General features: G+C 44.5%; 1 protein-coding gene and 1 long non-coding RNA gene across 2 annotated transcripts; one reads left to right on the top strand and one right to left on the bottom strand.

Annotated features, from left to right (window-relative positions):
- Positions 1–3,428: 3,428 nt before the first annotated feature.
- LOC119273366 lies at positions 3,429–5,355 on the bottom strand. Its single transcript, XR_005134835.1, has 3 exons — positions 5,250–5,355; positions 4,577–4,636; positions 3,429–3,500 (listed from the first exon to the last, which is right to left on the bottom strand). It is a non-coding gene; the product is annotated as an uncharacterized LOC119273366 (long non-coding RNA).
- Positions 5,356–8,456: 3,101 nt separating this feature from the next.
- Positions 8,457–9,476, top strand: LOC119273019 (PRA1 family protein B2-like). Its single transcript, XM_037554337.1, has 4 exons — positions 8,457–8,466; positions 8,574–8,587; positions 8,677–8,696; positions 8,846–9,476. The coding sequence occupies exons 1-4, from the start codon at positions 8,457–8,459 to the stop codon at positions 9,474–9,476; spliced, it is 675 nt and encodes a 224-aa protein (XP_037410234.1).
- Positions 9,477–21,137: the final 11,661 nt, after the last annotated feature.

Genomic DNA, 21,137 nt, shown 5'->3' with positions numbered 1-21,137 from the left:
TGCCGCACTACGCATATCTCAAGCTCAAGATGCCAGGCCCTCGAGGAGTCATTGCGGTCAATTGAAACACTGAACACTCTCTCCGAACGGAGGAGCACACGGCGGCCCTCGCAACGGAAGTACAAAGCAGCCTCTCAAGGCAATTCTCCAGTCCGGCTATTAAACGTCCGGACATCGTCAAGCGTGCCCGGAGTAACCTACAACAAGACCACCTGGCACGTTCCGAGCAAGCGTAGAAATATGGCCCCAACCCCAGCCCTCGCGAAATTGAGAAATCAGTACTACGCGTACATAACTACAGTCTGAAAATACCATGGGCACAGGGGGAGGGGCACGACCGCGGCACGCCTAAAAATGCGGCTCAACCGCACTAGGGGCTCCCGATTTTGTCATTATTTCCTACTTTCAGGACTCCACTCTTCGGAAGGCCTATCCGGCAGTACAACCGCCGAACACATGATGCAACAACCAAGGAGGCAGAAAACTACGTCGAATTCCCAGGTGGTCTCTATAACGAGAAAAATACTTGTCTTACATATTGTCTCGCAGCTCGCCCCTGGAGGGGGACATGTCAAATAGTCCCATCTCTTGCTTATCGCACTATTTGTATCATTCTACTTTCACAGCAGCCTTTTAAAATAAACAATGCTTAGCTTCAGCTTATTATTGCATTCTCTATTCATTTCTTTTTTAGTATATATGTTCAGTTATGTCATTTAGCACCCGTACACTTTGGTACGGTCAATATGCCATGGGCTCAAGCACCCCATAATACGGCGTGAGAAGTTCGAACACTTTCACAAGTGCGGCCCTCCGAACTTATAGCATTATATGCATCAGCTCCGAATCATGTCTTTGGTCAATAGTTGGGTTTGCCCGGCTCCCATGTTTTGGTACCTTACGTTCCGCTATATCGGCTAAGGTAGCGCTAGGAGAACTACTGCGATTGTGCCCCGGTTGAGCTAGGCTAAGCACCTCAGTAGAGAAAGCTAAAACTGACTGTCATGATAGGGAGAGAGCTGGTCGCTGTTCGAGAGGTTTCGAGTCCCTAAAGACTTATGCCGCTTAGAGCGAGGAGTCGGCTTTGTCCGGCCTAGGCGTGTATAGCGCCCCGAACTCGGTCTTCCGAACACTAGGGGCTTCGCCGAAATTTAAAATTATAGAATTCTCTGCCTAAGTGAGAGTGATAACGCATTATAGTCCGATTGCCTTGTTCGTTGTGTTGAGCACCTCCCTCGAAGGACCCAAGAAAGGGAAAAAGAGCGCTCAGGTTATTCCGAACACCCCAGCACTCGTGGCATGGGGGCAGAAGCCGACGACTCGCCATCTCTTAGACTTGATAAACGGCTGCATAGAAGGTAATATTTTAAATTAAAACAAGCGTTGCATAGCGCATATGAACAAGTTTTCAGCGCACAGGATAAAACGAACAAGTTCACTCAAATATTACATCTTTGGAACATTCGTCCGCCATAAGGCGGGCGCCCTTCAGGACGCCCTCATAATACATCTCGGGGTGGTGATGCTCCTTGCCCTGCGGTGGCCCGTCCTTCACAAGCTTCTCCGCATCCATCTTACCACAGTGCACTTTAGCACGGGCAAGCGCCCTACGGGCACCTTCGATGCAGACAGAGCGCTTGACGACTTCAAGCCACAGACAGGCATCCACCAGCCCCCTCACCATCCTGAAGTAGCTCCCAGGAAGGGCCTCTCCAGGCCATAGCCGAACTATAAGGCCCTTCATGGCTTGTTCGGCCACCTTGTGGAGCTCGACCAGTTGCTTCAGCTGGTCGCTCAAGGGCACCGGGTGTTCGGCCTCAGCATACTGCGACCAGAACACCTTCTCCGTCGAGCTGCCCTCCTTGGCCCGGTAGAAAGCGGCGGCATCTGACACGCTATGGGGCAAATCTGCGAATGCTCCTGGAGAGCTCCGGACTCGGGTAAGTAACAAGTAATTCACTTTCACGTGCTTGCTTTGCATAAAAAATGCCTTACCCACCGCTATCTTCTTCACCGCCTCAACTTCCTAGGGGGCTTTCTGGGCATCGGCCTTGGCAGACTTGGCGCTTTCAAGGGCCGTCGCGAGCTCGGACTCTCGCGTCTTTGAGTCAAGCTCCAGACTCTCGTGTTTTTTCACGAGAGCCTGGAGCTCTTGCTGCACCTCGCCAACCCGCGCCTCATGTTTCTCCCGCTTGGTGCGCTCTGTGGCTGTCTTCTTTTCGGCCTTGGAAAGCGCTTGCTTAAGGGTCGCCACCTCAGTCGTGGCCCCTAGGACACCAATAGCGATCCTGTCATTTTTTGCAACTGCATCATTTTTAATATACTCCACAAGGTATTACTTACCTTCTTTTTCCTCGAGCTCCTTCTTGGCAAGGCCGAGCTCTTGCTCGGACCGCTCGAGGCTCTGCTTCAGCGCATCCACCTCCGAAGTCAGTGCGGTAGAGGCCAGCAGCGAAGCCTGCATACGCATATTGACTTAATTATGTTAGATCCTCTATTCGGCTTTTCTTTCCGAACGCCAAACAGAGCATCAGGGGCTACTGTCTATGCGGTAGTATTTTCACATATTTTTCACATACCTCAAAGCCTGTTAGCAGGCTGGCACAGGCTTCAGTCAGCCCGCTCTTGGCGGACTGAACCTTCTGGATCACCGCACTCATAATAGTGCAGTGCTCCTCATTGATGGAGGCGTCGTTAAGCACCTCCAGCAAATTATCCGGTGCCTCCGATTGGACAGAGGTCACCGGTGTTGTACGCCTACCCTTCTTCCTAGGGGGGCGCCTACCGGACTCCTGAACCATTGAAGGTTCTGGTGCGGTGTCCGGCCCAGGGCCGGAATTGGAGCCCTTGGGGGTTTTGTCCCCTTTGCGCCTAGAGTCCGGGAGGTCGCCTTGCGGCGCCTCCAGGACCACCTCACTACAACAAGAACCCCCCCTTTAGCAACGCATCCATGTGTTGTCGTATGTCCATATATGCGTTGCTAAGGTCTACCCCAACGGATTAGTATGCGTTTCCGTTGGTGGCGTTGCAATGGTCTACAACAACATATATACATCCGTTGGTAAACCACGTGCAGAAGCGTTGCAAGACAGCAACGTATAGAGCTGAAGGTTAGCAATGTTTCATATGCGTTGGTGGCTACCCCACACAAACGAGTTTCAAATGGACATGCCATGTCATTGCAATGACTAGATGCTTTCGCATATATGAACAATTTAATGTTATTTTATATACTATGAACCAAAATTAGCCCAATGCAGATGGATAGGAGCGACAATACAATAAGTAGGAATCCTCATAATATATTAAAAAGAATGTATTGCATTACAAAGAACACGATACAAATATTACATATGTGAAACCATCTAGTACAAGCCTTATTCTTGATCATTCAATCAACTATAGTGTTTGAAACATTACATTTGAAAATGACATTCTAATTATCTGGTAAAATAGCCATTCTTGACCTTGCAATCAACATCCATGCATCTTGAATTTATCTTGGCAATCAAGAACAACAATTGAATGAGATTAGTAACTTATGATAGAGAATATCAATAGAGCAGAAAGTTATGGAGGAGGCAACGAAAGGTTGAGGGTCATGACATTACTAGCTCTGTATGTAGAAAGGGAGAGTACTAGCCTACATCTAACAATCACTTTCGATCCTTGTTTTCCTATGAACAAAATGTTATATGTCGATTGAGTAACATAAACCTCAAAAGAACATACTAAGTAAGACACGAGGTACCCCCTAAAAAACCATGTAGATACTGTAATTAAAAGAAAATAATTCGCACCTGGCTAAATTTGGGTGTTTCTAAATTAGGTATTGTGATACATGCTCACAAATATTACTTACACATTGATTTACATATAGATGTGGGGCTAGCTAATAATCTGAATACAAAAAAATTCAACAGGAGTTTATTAATAAAAATACAGATGCAACCTATATCTGTGTACAGTGTACTAAATAAATTTTGCATCTTGCATCAACTTACTATATGAAACATCGTAATAAACACTAGCAGAAGGGACATCACCATGCTATGAAGTACAAACACAGAGACTTCAAGTCTCGAACATTCCTGTAGACTGATAACATTCTATTCTCTCAGCTGCGACTTGCACAAGTTTTGAACTCGTTCAGATCAGAAACTGCATATTAGTTTGGCAACGCAGTTTTTGCAAAACCATAGTATTTTAAAACCTCAGTATTTTAATATGTGGGCCATAAATACTTTAGTTTCAAAAAACTTAGTTTTTTCTTAGTTTTGGTAAAACTGTGGAGGCGTTTGGCAAAGATGTTTGAACAACTGGATGGGGCTATTCATTTTGAACCATCAGCATGTATTTACTACAGTAATGATTATCCAAACATTATATATATTAACAATGATATGAATTCTGGAACCAACTGAATGATAATAGGTAACCAATAATCTTGATTATACATACATAGTTCAATATTTAAATTTTCCAGAGGCTTCAAATTCTTTTTAGGGCCTCTTAATATATAAGTGTTGATTTTTATATCTCCTAATCGCAGTATGCACAAGTCTAGTAGATATACCTGTTAAGAGAAAGAACAAACAAACACATGTTGGCTGAAGCACGTAGTCAACTTCAGAACCTGTGAGGGAAGATGAAACTAAGGATTATACTATAAAAAAATATTAGGACAGATAGATGCATGTGGGCTTATTCCTATAGTCCTATAGAAGCGTGTGACAGAAATCGGTAAGGATTCATAACACTAATAAGGAGGGGGTTTTGTCTCTTGAAAACAATCATGATGTTATAGATAATAGTGCTCGCATATTAACTGATACTTGAAGAAATGTTATTTGATAACATGGTCATATATAGGCAATTAACTAGGATATCTGGAGGTACTATCGACTTATTTAACTAATCTACGATGATCGTCCTCACAAAGATATTGATTAATTATCCACGCACATAGAATCAAGAAATTAGAGCCTAATGCATCGCAAGAAAGAACTATTGCTGAAATGCTACAAACATTATTCCTGAATCAACAGGTACAGAGTACAGACAAGTGGTGAATCGTTCAACCACAGAAGAAAAAAGTCCACCCCTGAACATCTAAAACTAGGGCGGCAATATGCTTCTAGGTGTTACACTGATGATTTATTGCAAATTATTGTAATTGTCTGCTATTAGAGAAAATCTCTGGTACAACATAAAGGTAGCAGATTTAGTAATAACACAAGGGATCTTACACGCAGTAATTTTGAGCCTGTGACAACAGAAGCGTTGTTGTCTCTGCAGCAGATAAATCCATTGGTATTTGAACTTCCTACATGGAACTTACTGTGTTATAATCTTTAGGAAAAAGGGTAAATTTCTCAAAAATATGCTGAATAAATCTAGCAGAAAATGAAAGAATCCATCAATAAGTCCAAATGATGTATGCTGCTTCAAAATCAATTTTTGATCCGGGACATTCTGCAAACATTATTAGAAGGAGGAAGGCCTTGCTGAACCGTCTGCCATCGGTCGATGTAGTCGAGGACTCGATGTGGAACAGCACGGTCGAGCCCGAGCCGGCAGCCACACGTGCGGATACGCGGGGTAATGGGCAGACAAACTAGTGGAGACGTGGGAGCTGCGCTAGCAAACCATGGTGGCTAGGGTTCCTGAGGGGGCGCGTGCAGGGGCGTGGATGACGTCGCCACGACAATGGATCAGAGGAGCGGCGAGGGGTTCCCGAGCCCATGAGCGGGTCAGCGGGGGAGTGGAGGACGTCGCGACGGCTGGGGATCACTACAAGAAATATGTCAAGTTATGACCTTCTGTTAGTGACCCTCGAAGAATTGGTCATAAATTTATGACCATTTTACACCAATTGGTCAAAAGCTATTCAGGGGGCTCCAAACCCTAAACCATTGCGACCATTTTGGTCAGAAAGGTCGTAATTTCCTTACACGAAATGGTCACAAAGCAAACAGTGCTAGTCCGCTGCCTTATTTCTAGTTGTTAATGACCAATATAGATGGTCATAGCCTTGTAGATTGTGGTGGTGATGACTAGGCGCCATCTCATCAGTTTTGCCTATGTGTCATGTCCATGTGGCAGTTTTTGCCCTAGGTTGTGAAGCAACCTATATTTCTATCATTCCCAAAATTCCCAAAAAAATCTCATAAATTCTTTGGGGCATATCTTCATAAAATATGTAAAATCCCTTCCTTGCCTAGTTCAAACTAATTCAACAATATTTATTTTCCTATTCTGTTCACAACAACACTTTATGAAGGAAGTGCTATTTATATATTCTTGATTGCCCTCGGAATTTTTGGGCACTCTTTCCTATCCAAATCATTACCGCATGACAAAATTCAGCTCCATTTGCCTAGCAAATCTTCCTCGGCAAATTTCCAAAGTTTTTGTCCACCTAGAAGCATTGTGAAGGAAGTACCTTTTTTATATCTCTAAATGACATGAAATTTATACAGTTCCTTCATGTGCCCAAATTATCACCCTCCTCCAAATTGCAGCTCAGTCAAATCATCTATGTGAGCCCAGGTTCAATTTATATTTTATGGCCAAATTGGCACGTTGCAAAGCAAGTGTTATATAGACCCCTCCTATTACCCTCAAACTTTTCAGGAACTCGTCCATACCCAAATCATTGCCACATGATAATATTCAGCTCAATTTTCCTAGTAAATCTTTCTCAGGAAATTTTCAAAGTTTCTACCTCGAGACAAGCTTTGTGAAGTAAGTACAATCTAGGCTTACCCAAATGATCTGAAAATTTACCAGCGCATGACCATACCTATGTAACTTACCTACACCAATTCTTAGCTCATTTCATTCATCCAATCTCTCTCACTAGTTTTCCCAAGTTTTTGTCCATAGAAGAGCATTGTGAAGGAAGTACTACTTTGGCATGTCAAAATGTTATCAATTTTCTACAATGCTTTCCTATGCCCAAATAACCATCCTCCACCAAATTTCAGCTCAATCCATTCATTATTTTGAGCCCAGCTTCAACATTCATATTTTTGTCCAGTGTGGTACTTTGCAAAGCAAGTACCACCTAGGATCCTCCTTTTGAGCTGAAAATTTATGAATACATTCTCCTTAGTAGATGATCATCCTCGGCCAAAACTCACGCCCATTGGCCATGTGCATTTCCCGTACCGCTAATCAAACACTTGGCTGCTTATTCATGTTTGAGCATCGATCGGTCTCCTCGTGAGAATCTTATGTTGTAATTTTCTTCCTAGCACCTACCTGGGGAGTGCCCAACCCACTAGACATGCCTATGCCTCCCAGAACACATGGCAATGCCAGGGTCACGCGGTGACCACGCGGCGGGCATGCGAGTTTACGCGCTCTAGAGTTGGGGTCCTCGTCCACCACCCAAACCTCGACATATCGCCACCAAACCATGTATTTATGATTAGAAATGATTTGACCCGCTTCCTACTGAATCGGTGGAAATTTATCTTTTTCACGAGAGGTGGATCAAAACTTTTTACACCAACCATTTTGTCAATTGTGCATTAAATATGGCCTAGTATTTTAGAAAAATGATTTTGTCCAATTTTGCAACAATTATTTGGGAGGTCCTTCACAAAAAAACCTCCTTTGGGGCACTCGAAAAATGGAAAATGGTTTTTTCGTCCAAAGAAAATGAAAACTTCCTTAGGAAATATTGTTTGTCATTCCAATATGCACCCTTGTGCACAATATGAGATCATTTGAATAAACTATGCCATGAATATGGCCATAAGATTGATCATTTGGCTTGAAAGCCATTGGTCTCCACACGTGATACCTCGTTTCTGAGAACACTTTTTTAAAATAATTGCCGTATTACAAGTTTGTTATTTTTTCTGGAAACTTGGCCACATATAATGACACAATGCGAAGGTTTCCCAATTTTTTGATTTTTTTGAATTTTTTATGCCCGTTTCAAAATGCGGTCAAACGGCGGGAATGACCGTTCCTAGCTAGTGGTTGAATCTTGCAATTTTTTTTGTGTTTCTATGATTAAATATATACTTATTACCTGGAAATGATTTTTGGAAAAATAAAGAGCAAACTATGAGGCAGCTACAGTTCAAATTTGACCCGCTTCCAGCTGAATCGGCGGAAATTTGTCTTTTTCACGTGAGGTGGATCAAAACTTTTTACACCCAAACATTTGATCAATTGTGCATTAAATATGTCCTAGTATTTTGTAAAATTGATTGGTCCAATTTTGCAAAAATCATTTGGGAGGTCCTTCACAAAAAACCTCCTTTTGGGCCCTCGAAAAATGGAAAATTGTTTTTTCGTCCAAAGAAAATGAAAACTTCCTTAGGCAACATTGTTTGCCATTTCCCGGTAACTTGGCCACATATAATGGCACAATGTGAAGGTTTTCCATTTTTTTGAATTTTTATGACCTGTTTCAAAATGCGGTCAAAACGGCGGGCATGACCGCTCGTAGATAGAAAGATCGAAAATGCAATCAAATTGGTGATCATCCATAAAATTTTAGTGATGGCATTTTGCAAAATATTTTTGGAAGCTGCTTCACACCCCTTTTTTAGCACTAAGAAATAGAGTAATTTTTAATGGCTCATATTTTGAACCAATCAGGACGCAGCCCACGGATCACCCCATTATAGTCGATCTAATCTGTCCACCTCCTAGGTATCCAGCGCCTCTCCTCCATCGATCCCCTTCCTTCCCGAGAAACCCTAGGTCTCTACCCCTCCTCCCCCATCCAGATCCAGGTCCATCCTTCGCCGCCTCCCTCTTCCCCGATCCCCGATCCAGATCCAGGTCCTCTAACCCTAGGTGCTACAACCGTCCCGGCCACCGTCCTCCCCACCACTGTCCCGAGCGCCGCACCCGCGACTGTCCTCCCCGCCGCCGCGGACGCCGCCGCCACCTCCATCGCCTCCCCGGACCCGGCCGCCATGCGCGCCTTCCTGGGCCGCCTCTACAACTCGGCCAAGCGCTCCCTCTCGGGCGCCCGCCCCTGGCCCGACCTCCTGGACCGTGCCGTGCTCTCGCGCCCGGACTCCCTCTTCGACACCACCGCGCGCCTCCGCAAGAACCTCGCCTACTTCCGCGTCAACTACGCCGCGCTCTCCCTCCTCGCGCACCCCTTCTCCCTCGTCGCCCTCCTCGCGTTCCTCGCCGCCTGGTGCTTCCTCTACCTCCTCCGCCCCATCGATGCCGCCCCGCTCAACGCCTTCGGCCGCACCTTCTCCGACCCCACCGATGCGGCGACCCCTCTGAAGGAGGCGGCGGCCTCCCCGAGGCCGGGGCGAAGTTGGAGAGGATGCAGCCTCTGGAGTGGCCCCAGAGGGACACTCTCTGCAGCGAGCTCGGGGCGGGCGACGCCGGGCGCCGGGTCCGGCTCTGCGGCTGGGTCGCCCTCCGCCAGTCCCACGCTGGCCTCACCTTCCTCACCCTTCGCGACTCCTCCAGCATGGTCCAGGTGACCCACCAATGCACCGTGGCCTGCCTCCCATGGCGCGCCCCCGCCCCGAACCCATCGACCGTGAGAAGGTCAGCCAGGCCTCCGCAACCCTAACGTTTTTACTTGTTATACAAGCGTGCGGGCAGATGCTAGTGTGCAGTTCAGTAAGCACTGTATTTAGGCATGTTATTCAGTTTTGCGTTTAGAGGATTGCGAGGACTGATTGACTGAATTCTTCCTGTGCAGACCTGCCCCCTCCTGCTCCGGGTTTTCACCAAGGTAAGGCCCAGTTGTCTCTTTTCTTCTACTCTTTCATCTTCTTTTTAGTGCACCTGCAGTCGAGAGCGCATTATGATATCCTCAATTCGCTTGGTTTGTGCAATATTTGATTGGATCTTGTGGTCCATGGATGGTCGGTAGCGAAGTAATCGGAAACGTATGGTGCTATCCGAATGATGCTACTAAAACATGGTCCATTACCACTGTGCTCACACTATTGCATTTTTTAAGGATGTATAAGTTCTATTCCTGATGGTGCTGTGTAGGTCGGTTCGACCGTATGGCACCTGTAGTTGAGCAGCACTTGATTAGGTGTTTAACTCTAGTTTTGGCTAATAACAAGCATGACTTGGTGATACAACGGAGGATCCCAAAACTTATTTATCATAATGTTGGTTTGTTTGATAGGCCTTATGTACAGTTTTAATTCAACATGAAACCTGGCTAATCAGGGGCCAAAGGGCGTGTAAACATAGCTAGACCCATTTATCCGTAATAAACTCTTAAGGATTTTTTTGACTGTATAAACTCTTAAGGATTGAACATATAAATCACACACTTTGGATGTCGCAATCATTAAATCTTAACAAATTTTGGTGAAGGCCATCAGAAGTTCAGCACTAACCTATTTATCATGGCTCACAGATGTGCAGTTTGCAAATTCCATTATTTTTTAGCACTCTTAAGTCACTACATGTCATACAATTTTTCAACCCAACAATTTAAACACCACATATGTTCATTGCTCAAGGAGTATCTATTGGTGTTGGAACTGTGAGCTAAATTTAAGGGGAAGTACTTAGCTGCCAATGTTGGGTCGCCATCTTTGGCTGAAAAAATGGACATTATTTTTTGAGGAAGATGGATGCTATTCATGTAGTCACTGGATTCTGCATTTTAATTTTCAAGTCAGCTATGGCTATTCTTAATCCTTGCCAGAAAGAATTGCAGTAAGCGTGTAGTGCTTAAGAAATCTGAGAATTTTTTGTTGTGGGCGATTTGGAAAATAGACAAGTAGAGATCCTTACACTCTCCAACTTTAATCTTTTGTAACAGTTCTGAACGATGTCTTCTCAGCGCAGACTGCAGATTTGTGAATAAATACGCAGTAAAATAGAAAACTGATCCTGGTTATTTTTTTCTAGGTTGGTGGCCATCACCTAAATGAAGAATTTTCTGAGAGAGGGAAGGAGCCAAAAGATGAAGTTCAGATTTACACGTGGAAGGATGCCACACTCCGGGAGCTCATTGTAGTTAAGTGACTGCGTAGCTGTTGTGGCCTTGCTATGTTTGTACCTGAAGTCGCACCTCTATAATTGTTTTTCCTATGTTGGGACGTGTCTAGTTAATGATCGGTGGTTACTTATGATTATCGTGTATCACATTGAAAAAGAAAATGCACAATGACTTACCTTTGTATGTCAAGATTTTTTCTTCATCTGTTACTCTTCCTTTTGCTAGTGACTTCACTGTCTTGTGAGATTTTGCTTCTTTATTACAGGGTTAAATAGTCCACTATTTTGTCTGGTCTGTGTGTCTCTCAATGACAGCAATCTGAACTGATGTATTGTGTGCCTTAAAAATCATGGCTGCAACCATTCCTAATTTTTGTTCGGTTTGGATTTGGATGCAGCAGGTGCTCTGCTCTTGCGCACGGTGTGTGTCACCGGTGCAGCGGTGCTCTGCTCTTGCACACGGTGACCGGCGTGACGGCGGCTATGTATGGCAGCGACCACAAGCTCATCGGTGAGCGGCTCCCTCTCCTACCCCTAGTTCTCTTTTCTAAGATGTAGTGTTCTATGCAGAAGATCTATTTGCTAGTACTTGGGCTCACTGATGTTTATATTTGATTATTCTATTATTATGTATACTGAAAATGCTATAACGAATTTACTGCTCATATTCCTTTACAAAAGCCCTCGTGCGAATTAATGACATGCTTCATTTCTGAACAAACAGGGAAGTTGAAGATTTCGCTAGGAGGCTCAATTCTGTTTGGCCTGAAAGAATGCATTGGGGTCAACAAAGAAGAATTGAGTCGCAACTGATTGGTGGTAATGGTTCTCTGGAGAGATTTTCTGGTAATTTTTTCCATATAGAATAGTTGAAACTGTAGTGAGTAAATAATTTAGCCCACTACTGAATCTTTTTGAAGAACAGAAGGTTTTACATACTAAAGGACACTGTTTGGTTAGTCCAACGTAAAGTAGGAATTACCTCATTCTTGCACCAGCTCATTCCATAACCGGGTCAAGTGATAATGTGTATGTGCCCGCAGGGTTCAATCACAGGTGAATGTCTTGCGGTAGTGAGTAAAGAATTTGCATTGCCCCATTAATTGAGTTTCTTTTATCTATTCAACACACTCCAACTTGTTGGTTTAATCAAATCCTCTAGTAATGCCACAGCTTGTCATGGATGTCGCATTTCCTCTGTTTTTGGGGAATTTCGAGATGTACCATTCTCTGTTTTGGGAATTTATTTGCCGTAAATTATTATAGCCAACTGTTCAGAATTGTTTTTGCGGGGAGCAAATCTGTATATGCAAAGTGTGTGTGTGTGTGTGTATCCAGTGAGGAAATCTGTAGTAATTATAGAGTATATTATCTTCTTTCTTTTATTGGCAATTTTTTGCTCAGTTCTCTTTTGACATATAGTTTGTTCTCTTTGAATGTGCAGATGGTATGATGTGGTGGTTATCTTTTTTCATTGCTAGAACCTGGATGTCATATGTTATGTGATTTGAGCCAAATGGCATATTGTAATCTTTTTATTGCTGGTTTTTATGTACGATGTCATGAAGATGTACATTTGAAATGTTGCTTTGATAGCAAAATTGTATTCCTGTGTACATGCTGCTTTGACAGCAAAATTATGAAAATTTCTCAACAATATATATGGGCAAAATTGTATTCCTTTGTACTGCACCTGAAAAGGCTACAGCCAACTGATGATGTTACTAGAACCTGACATCTGGGACCCATCTGACTAGTGGACCCTTCTTTTGGGAAAAAAGAAAAACTAAATTCGTTTAGACAAAAAGGCCACAACCCAACAATAAAAAAGGCTGCAATGTTGGGCTTGGCCCATGAAGCTAATCAAAAATTGATAGAAAAAATACATTAAAAAGGCCGAATTGTTGGGCTAGGCCCATGTAGAAAATCGAATTGGACCGGGCTGAATCTTGTGCCACGTCAGATTGCCACGCCGGATGCCTACGTGGCCTGGGGAGGTTGCTAGTGACCAAAACGCCACAGTAGACGTATTTTGGTCATAAACGTCTTCGACCATTCCAGAAGAAAGGTCGCTATAGTAAGTTTATGACGGCCAGCTTTTGACCTTTTGTTTTTGGTCACAAAAAGGTCACAAATGGAAATTTGTGCCATTCAGTGACCAATAGTGGTGGTCACAAGTTGACATATTTCTTGTAGTGGATTGGAGGAGAGCAGTAAGGCGGAGCTAGGAGGTTGAGCGGCGGCACGGAGGAACTCGCCGCGGCACAGGAACAGAGAAAAGCAGTAAGGGGGAATGGGCTATTGAGCGGCGGCGCAGAAAAGCACTGGATCTAGCCGGAGTCGGAGGTTGTGGCAACAGCTTTTGTGGCCACGAAGCTCGTGAGAAAGGAATCACCCAATCAGCGGAGAGAGGTGATTGATATAAAATATTTCACTCTTTTCTGTTGCGTGATATTTGGATGGGGTGGTGCTTCCATATAATGTGGAGATGAGTACGGGAAGGTTACCTCTTCGTGGGAGGTGGGAGGTGGTGGAGCACCGACAACACATGTTATGTTTCGTTGCTACATATCCGTTGTTAAAGGTGGGTTTTTGTTGTAGTGCCTCCTCCTGGCTTGGAACCTTTTGGGACAACACCTCGGCGTCGTCCGTAGGGCAAGGGGAGGTAGCGGTCGGAAGTGAAAAACTATTCACATCCGACGAATCCAGGGAGCCGCTCGATGGCACGTCGAGCCAGGCTTTGGGCGGACTGCATAATTATATTCGGCGTCAGAAGAAGCTGTGCAATAAAGGAACGCCATTAATCACTCTGGTATCTGAATACTTCGATTTTGCCAGGGGCTTGGCCCTGAGCGGTCACTCCTCTTCGCCATCGCCGGCGTTGGTGGAGTAGTCCGTAGGGAGGATCCGCCCTTTCTTGGACCCTCCGGCCTCCCCAGTTGGGGCGGCCTTCCTTTTCTTTTCTCCCACCGTTGGGGAAGAAACCTCTCTTTCCTCCTCCTCGTCTTCGTGGGAGGAGTGCGCCTCGGAGTCATCGGACGATGAGTCCGACTCCACCGGGCGCCGAGAACTCTTCCGGGTTCCCGTGGCCTTCTTATTGGCCTTCTTCTCCGGCACCACGTAAGGTGCCGGAACTAGCAGTTCCGCCAAGCGGAAGTCCGTTGGGTCTTCGGGCAAAGGAGCCGGACAGTTGATCTGTTCGGCCGTCCTCTGCCAGTCCTGTCAAAGGCATGGGGGCTTAGATCCCGCATAGAGTCAAACTATGAAAGACAAATATCCTGTAAGAGGTAAAAACAGCTTACCGCGTTGGCTTGACGCTGCGCGCTGAATCCGCGATCCTCGGTAGCGGATGCGGGAGCCTCGGCGCCCTTGAATAGCACCTTCCAGGCATCTTCGTACGTTGTGTCGAAAAGCCTTCTCAGAGTTCGGTGCTGGCCGGATTGAACTCCCACAAGTTGAAAGCCTGTTGTTGGCATGGGAGGATCCGGCGGACGAGCATGACCTGGACTACATTGACAAGTTTGAGCTTCTTGCTCGCCAGGTTTTGGACGCATGTTTGGAGTCCGGTCGGCTCTCCTTTTTTACCCCACGGCAGGCCCTTCTCTTTCCAGGAGGTGAGCCGCGTAGGGATTCCGGATCAAAACTCGGGGGCTGCGACCCATGCAGGGTCGCGCGGCTCGGTGATGTAGAACCACCCCGATTGCCACCCCTTTATGGTCTCCATGAAGGAGCCCTCGAGCCATAGGACGTTGGGCATCTTGCCCACCATGGTGCCTCCGCACTTCGCCTGGCGGCCGCCCACTACCTTCGGCTTGAAATTGAAGGTCTTCAGCCATAAGCCAAAGTGGGGCTGGATGCAGAGGAAGGCCTCACACACGACGATGAACGCCAAGATGTTGAGGATGAAGTTCGGGGCCAGATCGTGGAAGTCCAGGCCGTAGTAGAACATGAGCCTCCGGACAAATGGGTGGAGAGGGAAGCCTAGTCCATGGAGGAAATGGGTGAGGAATACCACCCTCTCATGGGGCCTAGGGTGGGGATGAGCTGCCCCTCGTCTGGGAGCCGGTGCCCGATGTCGTCGAACAAGTATCCGGCTTTCCTCAGCTTCTTGATGTGTCCCTCCGTGACGGAGGATACCATCCACTTGCCTCCCGCTCCGGACATGGCCGGAGAAGGTTGAGGTGGGGAATGTGGACTTGGGCGCTGGAGCTCGAGTGCGCGAAAATGGATGAGCAAAGGAGGAAGAAGGCGTGGATGAAAAGGTGGATCCTTATCCCCTTATATGGGCGACGAAACTATGTGTCCCCACCAGCCTGGTAAAACTCGCTTATCTCCCAAGCGCCGTAATCAATGGTGCGGTTGGGTTACCCACGCCCGTATTGATGAGAATCCCGGAATAAGGGGACACGATCTCTGCTTTGACAAGACGTGCCAAGGAAACTGCCTCGCTAAACGCGCTCAGATGGGATAGTAAAAACGATTCGAATACAGGCTTGGCCGTGGTGTGATGTCACGCTACGGAATACGTCAGCAGATTAGATTTGTGTAAATACTATTCTCTCTATGGCAGTGTGTGGAACTTATTTTGCAGAGCCGGACACTATCCTTATGTTCAAAATCTTCTATGAAATATGAGGAGGAGGAACCCGCCTTGCAATGCCCAAGACAATCTGCGCGCCAGACTCGTCGTCATTAAATCCTGGTTCAGGGGCTACTGAGGGAGTCCTAGATTAGCGGGTGTCCGGATAGCCAGACTCTCGGACTATGAAGATACAAGATTGAAGACTTCGTCCCGTGTCCGGATGGGACTTTCCATGGTGTGGAAGGCAAGCTTGGCAATATGGATATGTAGATCTCCTCCCATTGTAACCGACTCTGTGTAACCTTAGCCCTCTCCGGTGTCTATATAAACCGGAGGGTTTTAGTCCATAGGACGAACAACAATCATACCATAGGCTAGCTTCTAGGGTTTAGCCTCTTTGATCTCGTGGTAGATCTACTCTTGTACTACCCATATCATCAATATTAATCAAGCAGGAGCAGGGTATTACCTCCATCGAGAGGGCCCGAACCTGGGTAAAAACATTGTGTCCCTTGTCTCCTGTTACCATCCGCCTAGACGCACAGTTCGGGACCCCCTACCCGAGATCCGCCGGTTTTGACACTGACAGGGGGGCGTGCCCCCCACCCTCATGAGAAGGCTGTGGGCCCCCTGGCCTTCATTTTTTGCGAGGATTTTTCTTTATTTATTTTAATACGTTCCGTGGAGTTTCAGGACTTTTGGAGTTGCGCAGAATAGGTCTCTAATATTTGCTCCTTTTCCAGCCCAGAATTCCAGCTGCCGGCATTCTCCCTCTTTATGTAAACCTTGTAAAATTAGAGAGAATAGCCATAAGTATTGTGACATAAAGTGAAATAACAGTCCATAATGCAATAAATATCATTATAATAGCATGATGCAAAATGGACGTATCAACTCCCCCAAGCTTAGACCTCGCTTGTCCTCAAGCGAAAAGCCGATAACAATAAATATGTCCTCATGTTTAGAGGTAGAGGCGTCGATAAAAATAAAATACGGACATGAAGGCATCATGATTATTCTCATAATAGCAACTTATATAGATTTTGTCATATGATTACTTATGTTTAAGTGATGATCTATTCACAATGCAAAAGTATAAATCATAAACCTTATTGGGCTCCGACAAACTATAATCTTAGTCATTGAAGCAATTGCAATTTATCATAACGTCAGAAAGAGTCTATGTCAGAGCTAAAAAGCAAGTCCACATACTCAACTATCATTTAGTCCCCCATAATTGCTAACACTCACGCAATACTTGTGGTTACGGAGTTTTAATCGGACACAGAGAAAGATATGGGCTTATAATTTTGCCCCACAACCTTTTACCTCAAGGGTAATGTCAACAATAATGGTTCATGCTCCCCTACATCCAATTAGATATATATATCATGTTCTTTCCAACATGCTGAGCTTGCCAAAGGAAAAATGAAAAAGGAAAGGTGAAGATCACCGTGACTCTTGCATAAGGCAGAAGATAATAATAAAAGATAGGCCCTTCGCAGAGGGAATCAGAGCTTACCATGCGCTTTTATGGTTGGATGCATAAAATCTCAATGCGAAAGAACGTCACTTTATATTGCCCCTTGTGATATGAACCTTTATTATGCAGTCCGTCGCTTTTATTACTTCCACATCACAAGATCGTATAAAGCTTATTTCTCCCACACCAATCAATCATACATATTTAGAGCAATTTTTATTGCTTTGCACCGATGACAACTTGCTTGAAGGATCTTACTCAATCCATAGGTAGATATGGTGGACTCTCATGGCAAAACTGGTTTAGGGATTTTGGAAGCACAAGTAGTATTTCTACTTGGTGCTGAGAATTTGGCTAGCATGAGGGGGAAAGGCAAGCTCAACAAGTTAGAGGAACCATGACAACATAATTTATCTCAGATATAAGAAAGACATAACTCATTACGTTGTCTTCCTTGTCCAACATCAACTCTTTTGCATGTCATATTTTAATGAGTGCTCCCAATCATAAAAGATGTCAATGATAATATATCTATATGTGAAACCTCTCTTTCCTTATTACTTCCTATTAATTGCAAAAATGACCAAAGCTATGTCTGCCAACTCCCAACAACTTTTAATCATCATACTCTTTCTATGTGAAGTCATTACTCTCAATAAGATCAATATGAACTTTTTGTTTCTTTTTATTCTTTTCTTATTTCCTTTATTCACCCAAGATTATGGCAAAACAATCAAGCCCTTGACTCAACACTAATCTTTATTATATATAGCTCACGCACTCGATTACATAGAGATATCATAAAGCAAAACTCAAAACTAGATCATGCCATAAACTTTATTCTACTAGATCAAGATACTACTAATAAGATTGAACTAAGAAAAACGGTAAAGGTAGGAGTTGTGATTGTGATATGATACCGGGGCACCTCCCCCAAGCTTGGCAGTTTCCAAGGGGAGTGCCCATACCCAGATACTCAATTCTTCTTTGTTGGAGGAGACGGTGGAGGTGTTTTTGATGATGCGGGCTTGTCATCCATCTTCCAGGGCATAGGTTCACCATCATAGAAAGATGATCGAGTCTCCGGAATCCTAAAATCTGCAGCCAAACTCATTCTTTTGAATCTATATTCATACTCACAGTTTTGGTTTTGAAGGTCATAGACTTGGGCTTGGAGGTGCTCGATCTTCTCATGTAGCTTGAAGATGGCCTCCTCGGTGTTCTTGGCATCCGGCTCGTAGTTGTTAGTGAACTCCGCGAGCATCATGTGGCTAGCGTTAATTCCACGCTCAACCATCCTTTGGCACTTGAAAATTTGTTGCTCCACTGCTTCGAGCCTCGTCTCCATGCTTCCGGTCCCATTTGGTCCCTCTTCATCACGGATGTGCAGCAACCCATCACGCAACTCAATGGTTTGAGGGTGTCGCAGCACCTCCGCGAGGTAAGGGTTGATGACCTTCTCGGAGAACTTGTCCTTGGAGGCGCTTGGGGCCATCATGATAACCTAGATCTGTCAGAAAAATAGCTTGAAACAAAAACAGGAGATTTTTGCGTGATACGGGAGTCAAAACCTTCGAGAGGTTATAAAATGAATTTTTACCGACCAAAATATGTAACGTGCAAGAAAACGGAGTCCGGAAGGCACACGAGGTGCTCACGAGGTAGGGGGCGCGCCCACCACCCTCGTGGGGCCCTCATGTCCTTCTCGGACTGCTGCTTATTTTTCTATTTTTCTAAATATTCCAAAACGGAGAAATATTGCCTTAAAAATTGTTTTGGAGTCGGTTTACTTACCGTACCACATACCTATTCCTTTTCGGAGTCTGGAACATTCCGAAAAGTGTCCCTTATGTATTCCTCCAGGGTTACGGTTTCAATAATATTGGTTTCAACATTTATGGGATTACCTGAGATATAATGTTTAATTCTTTGACTGTTTACCACCGTCGGATTTGTGCCTTCGAAGTTGTTGATTTTTATGGCACCGGAACGATAGACCTCCTCGATAACATAGGGGCCTTCCCATTTAGAGAGAAGTTTTCCTGCAAAAAAATTTAAACGAGAGTTGTATAGCAATACATAATCACCTACATTAAACTCACGCTTTTGTATCCTTTTGTCATGCCATCTTTTAACCTTTTCTTTAAACAACTTGGAATTTTCATAAGCTTGGGTTCTCCATTCGTCAAGTGAGCTACTATCAAATAACCTCTTCTCACCGGCAAGTTTAAAATCATAGTTGAGTTCTTTAATAGCCCAATATGCCTTATGTTCTAGTTCGAGAGGTAAGTGACATGCTTTTCCATAAACCATTTTATACGGAGACATTCCCATAGGATTTTTATATGCAGTTCTATATGCCCATAATGCATCATCAAGTTTCTTAGACCAATTCTTTCTAGACCTATTAACAGTCTTTTGCAAAATTAATTTGAACTCTCTTTTGCTCAACTGTACTTGACCACTAGACTGTGGGTGATAAGGAGATGCAATTCTATGATTAACATCATATTTAGCAAGCATTTTACGGAAGGCACCATGAATAAAGTGTGAACCACCATCAGTCATTAAATATCTAGGGACTCCAAACCTCGGAAAAATAACTTCTTTAAGCATTTTAATAGAAGTGTTATGATCAGCACTACTCACTACTAGGAAAAGGGCTATAGATGGAATTGACACTAATGGCGCACCAGACATGTGGTGCGCCATTACTATATACTAATGGCGCACCATGTTTTGGTACGCCATTAGTGTCCAAATACTAATGGCGCACCACATCCGCGGGTGCGCCATTAGTAAAAAAAAATTAATTTTTTCAAAACTACTAATGGCGCATTGTGGGAGTGGTGCGCCATTACTAGTTGAACTAGTAATGGCGCACCACATCCATGCTGCGCCATTAGTAAAAAAAATTTAAATTTTTTTTGTCAAAACTACTAATGGCACACCGTGGGAGTGGTGCGCCATTACTAGTTCGCACCATTACTAGTTGAACTAGTAATGGCGCACCATGCCACGGTGCGCCATTAGTAACTTGTCCACCACTTCCACCGAATGCACCCCCTCCCCCCTGGTGGATCGCCTTTTCAGTTTAAACAAAATAAAAGAAAATGATGAAAATGTCAAAAAAATAAAAGAAAATAAGTTTCCCATGTGATATGTGGTCTAGTTGTTGGGAAAATTTGCAAATATGAATTTCGACTTCATTTGCAAAATCTCTCGAGAATTTGTAAAAATGGGCATAACTTTTGCATACTAACTCGGATGAAAAAGTTTTTTATATGAAAAATCATCTACTCGAAAAGTTACATCCGTATTTAACTGGGGCAACCCCGTTAAACATTTTCAAAATCCTCAAAAACCTAACAGAAAAAAAGATACGGGGCTTTTAAGATCTGGAGAGGCAAAAAATTCAAAAAAATTCAAACTCACTAATGGCGCACCTGCCCATGGTGCCCCATTAGTATCTTCCCACCTTCAAAATTCAAAATAAGTCAATAAAATAAAATAAAAGTTACTAATGGCGCACCTGCCCATGGTGCGCCATTAGTATCTTCCCGCCTTCAAAATTCAAAATAAGTCAAAAAAATAAAAATAAAAAGTTACTAATGGCGCACCTGCCCATGGTGCGCCATTAGTATCTTCCCGCCTTCAAAATTTAAAATAAGTCAAAAAATAAAAATAAAAGTTACTAATGGCGCACCTGCCCATGGTGCGCCATTAGTATCTTCCCGCATTCAAAATTCAAAATAAGTCAAAAAAATTAAAAAAAAAGTTACTAATGGCGCACCGGCCCATGGTGCGCCATTAGTATCTTCCCGCCTTCAAAATTCAAAATAAGTCAAAAAAATAAAAAAAAAGTTAGTAATGGCGCACCTGCCCATGGTGCGCCATTACTATGTCGTATATATGGCTGGGCGCACCTCCTCCACTCCACCTCTCCTCCACTCCATCTCCTCCTTTCCTCTCCTCCACTCCACCTCTCCTCCACTCCATCTCCTCCTCTCCTCTCCTCCACTCCTTCTTCTCCTCTCCGGCGACCTCCTTCTCTTCTCCGGCGACCTCCTCCTCCACTCCGGCGACCTCCTCCTCCTCTCCGGC

The sequence above is a fragment of the Triticum dicoccoides genome, chromosome 3A (assembly GCF_002162155.2).
Source record: "Triticum dicoccoides isolate Atlit2015 ecotype Zavitan chromosome 3A, WEW_v2.0, whole genome shotgun sequence".
Taxonomy (NCBI): domain Eukaryota; kingdom Viridiplantae; phylum Streptophyta; class Magnoliopsida; order Poales; family Poaceae; genus Triticum; species Triticum dicoccoides.
Note: the sequence above shows the minus strand (reverse complement) of the source record. Positions and strands in the feature narration are given on the sequence as shown.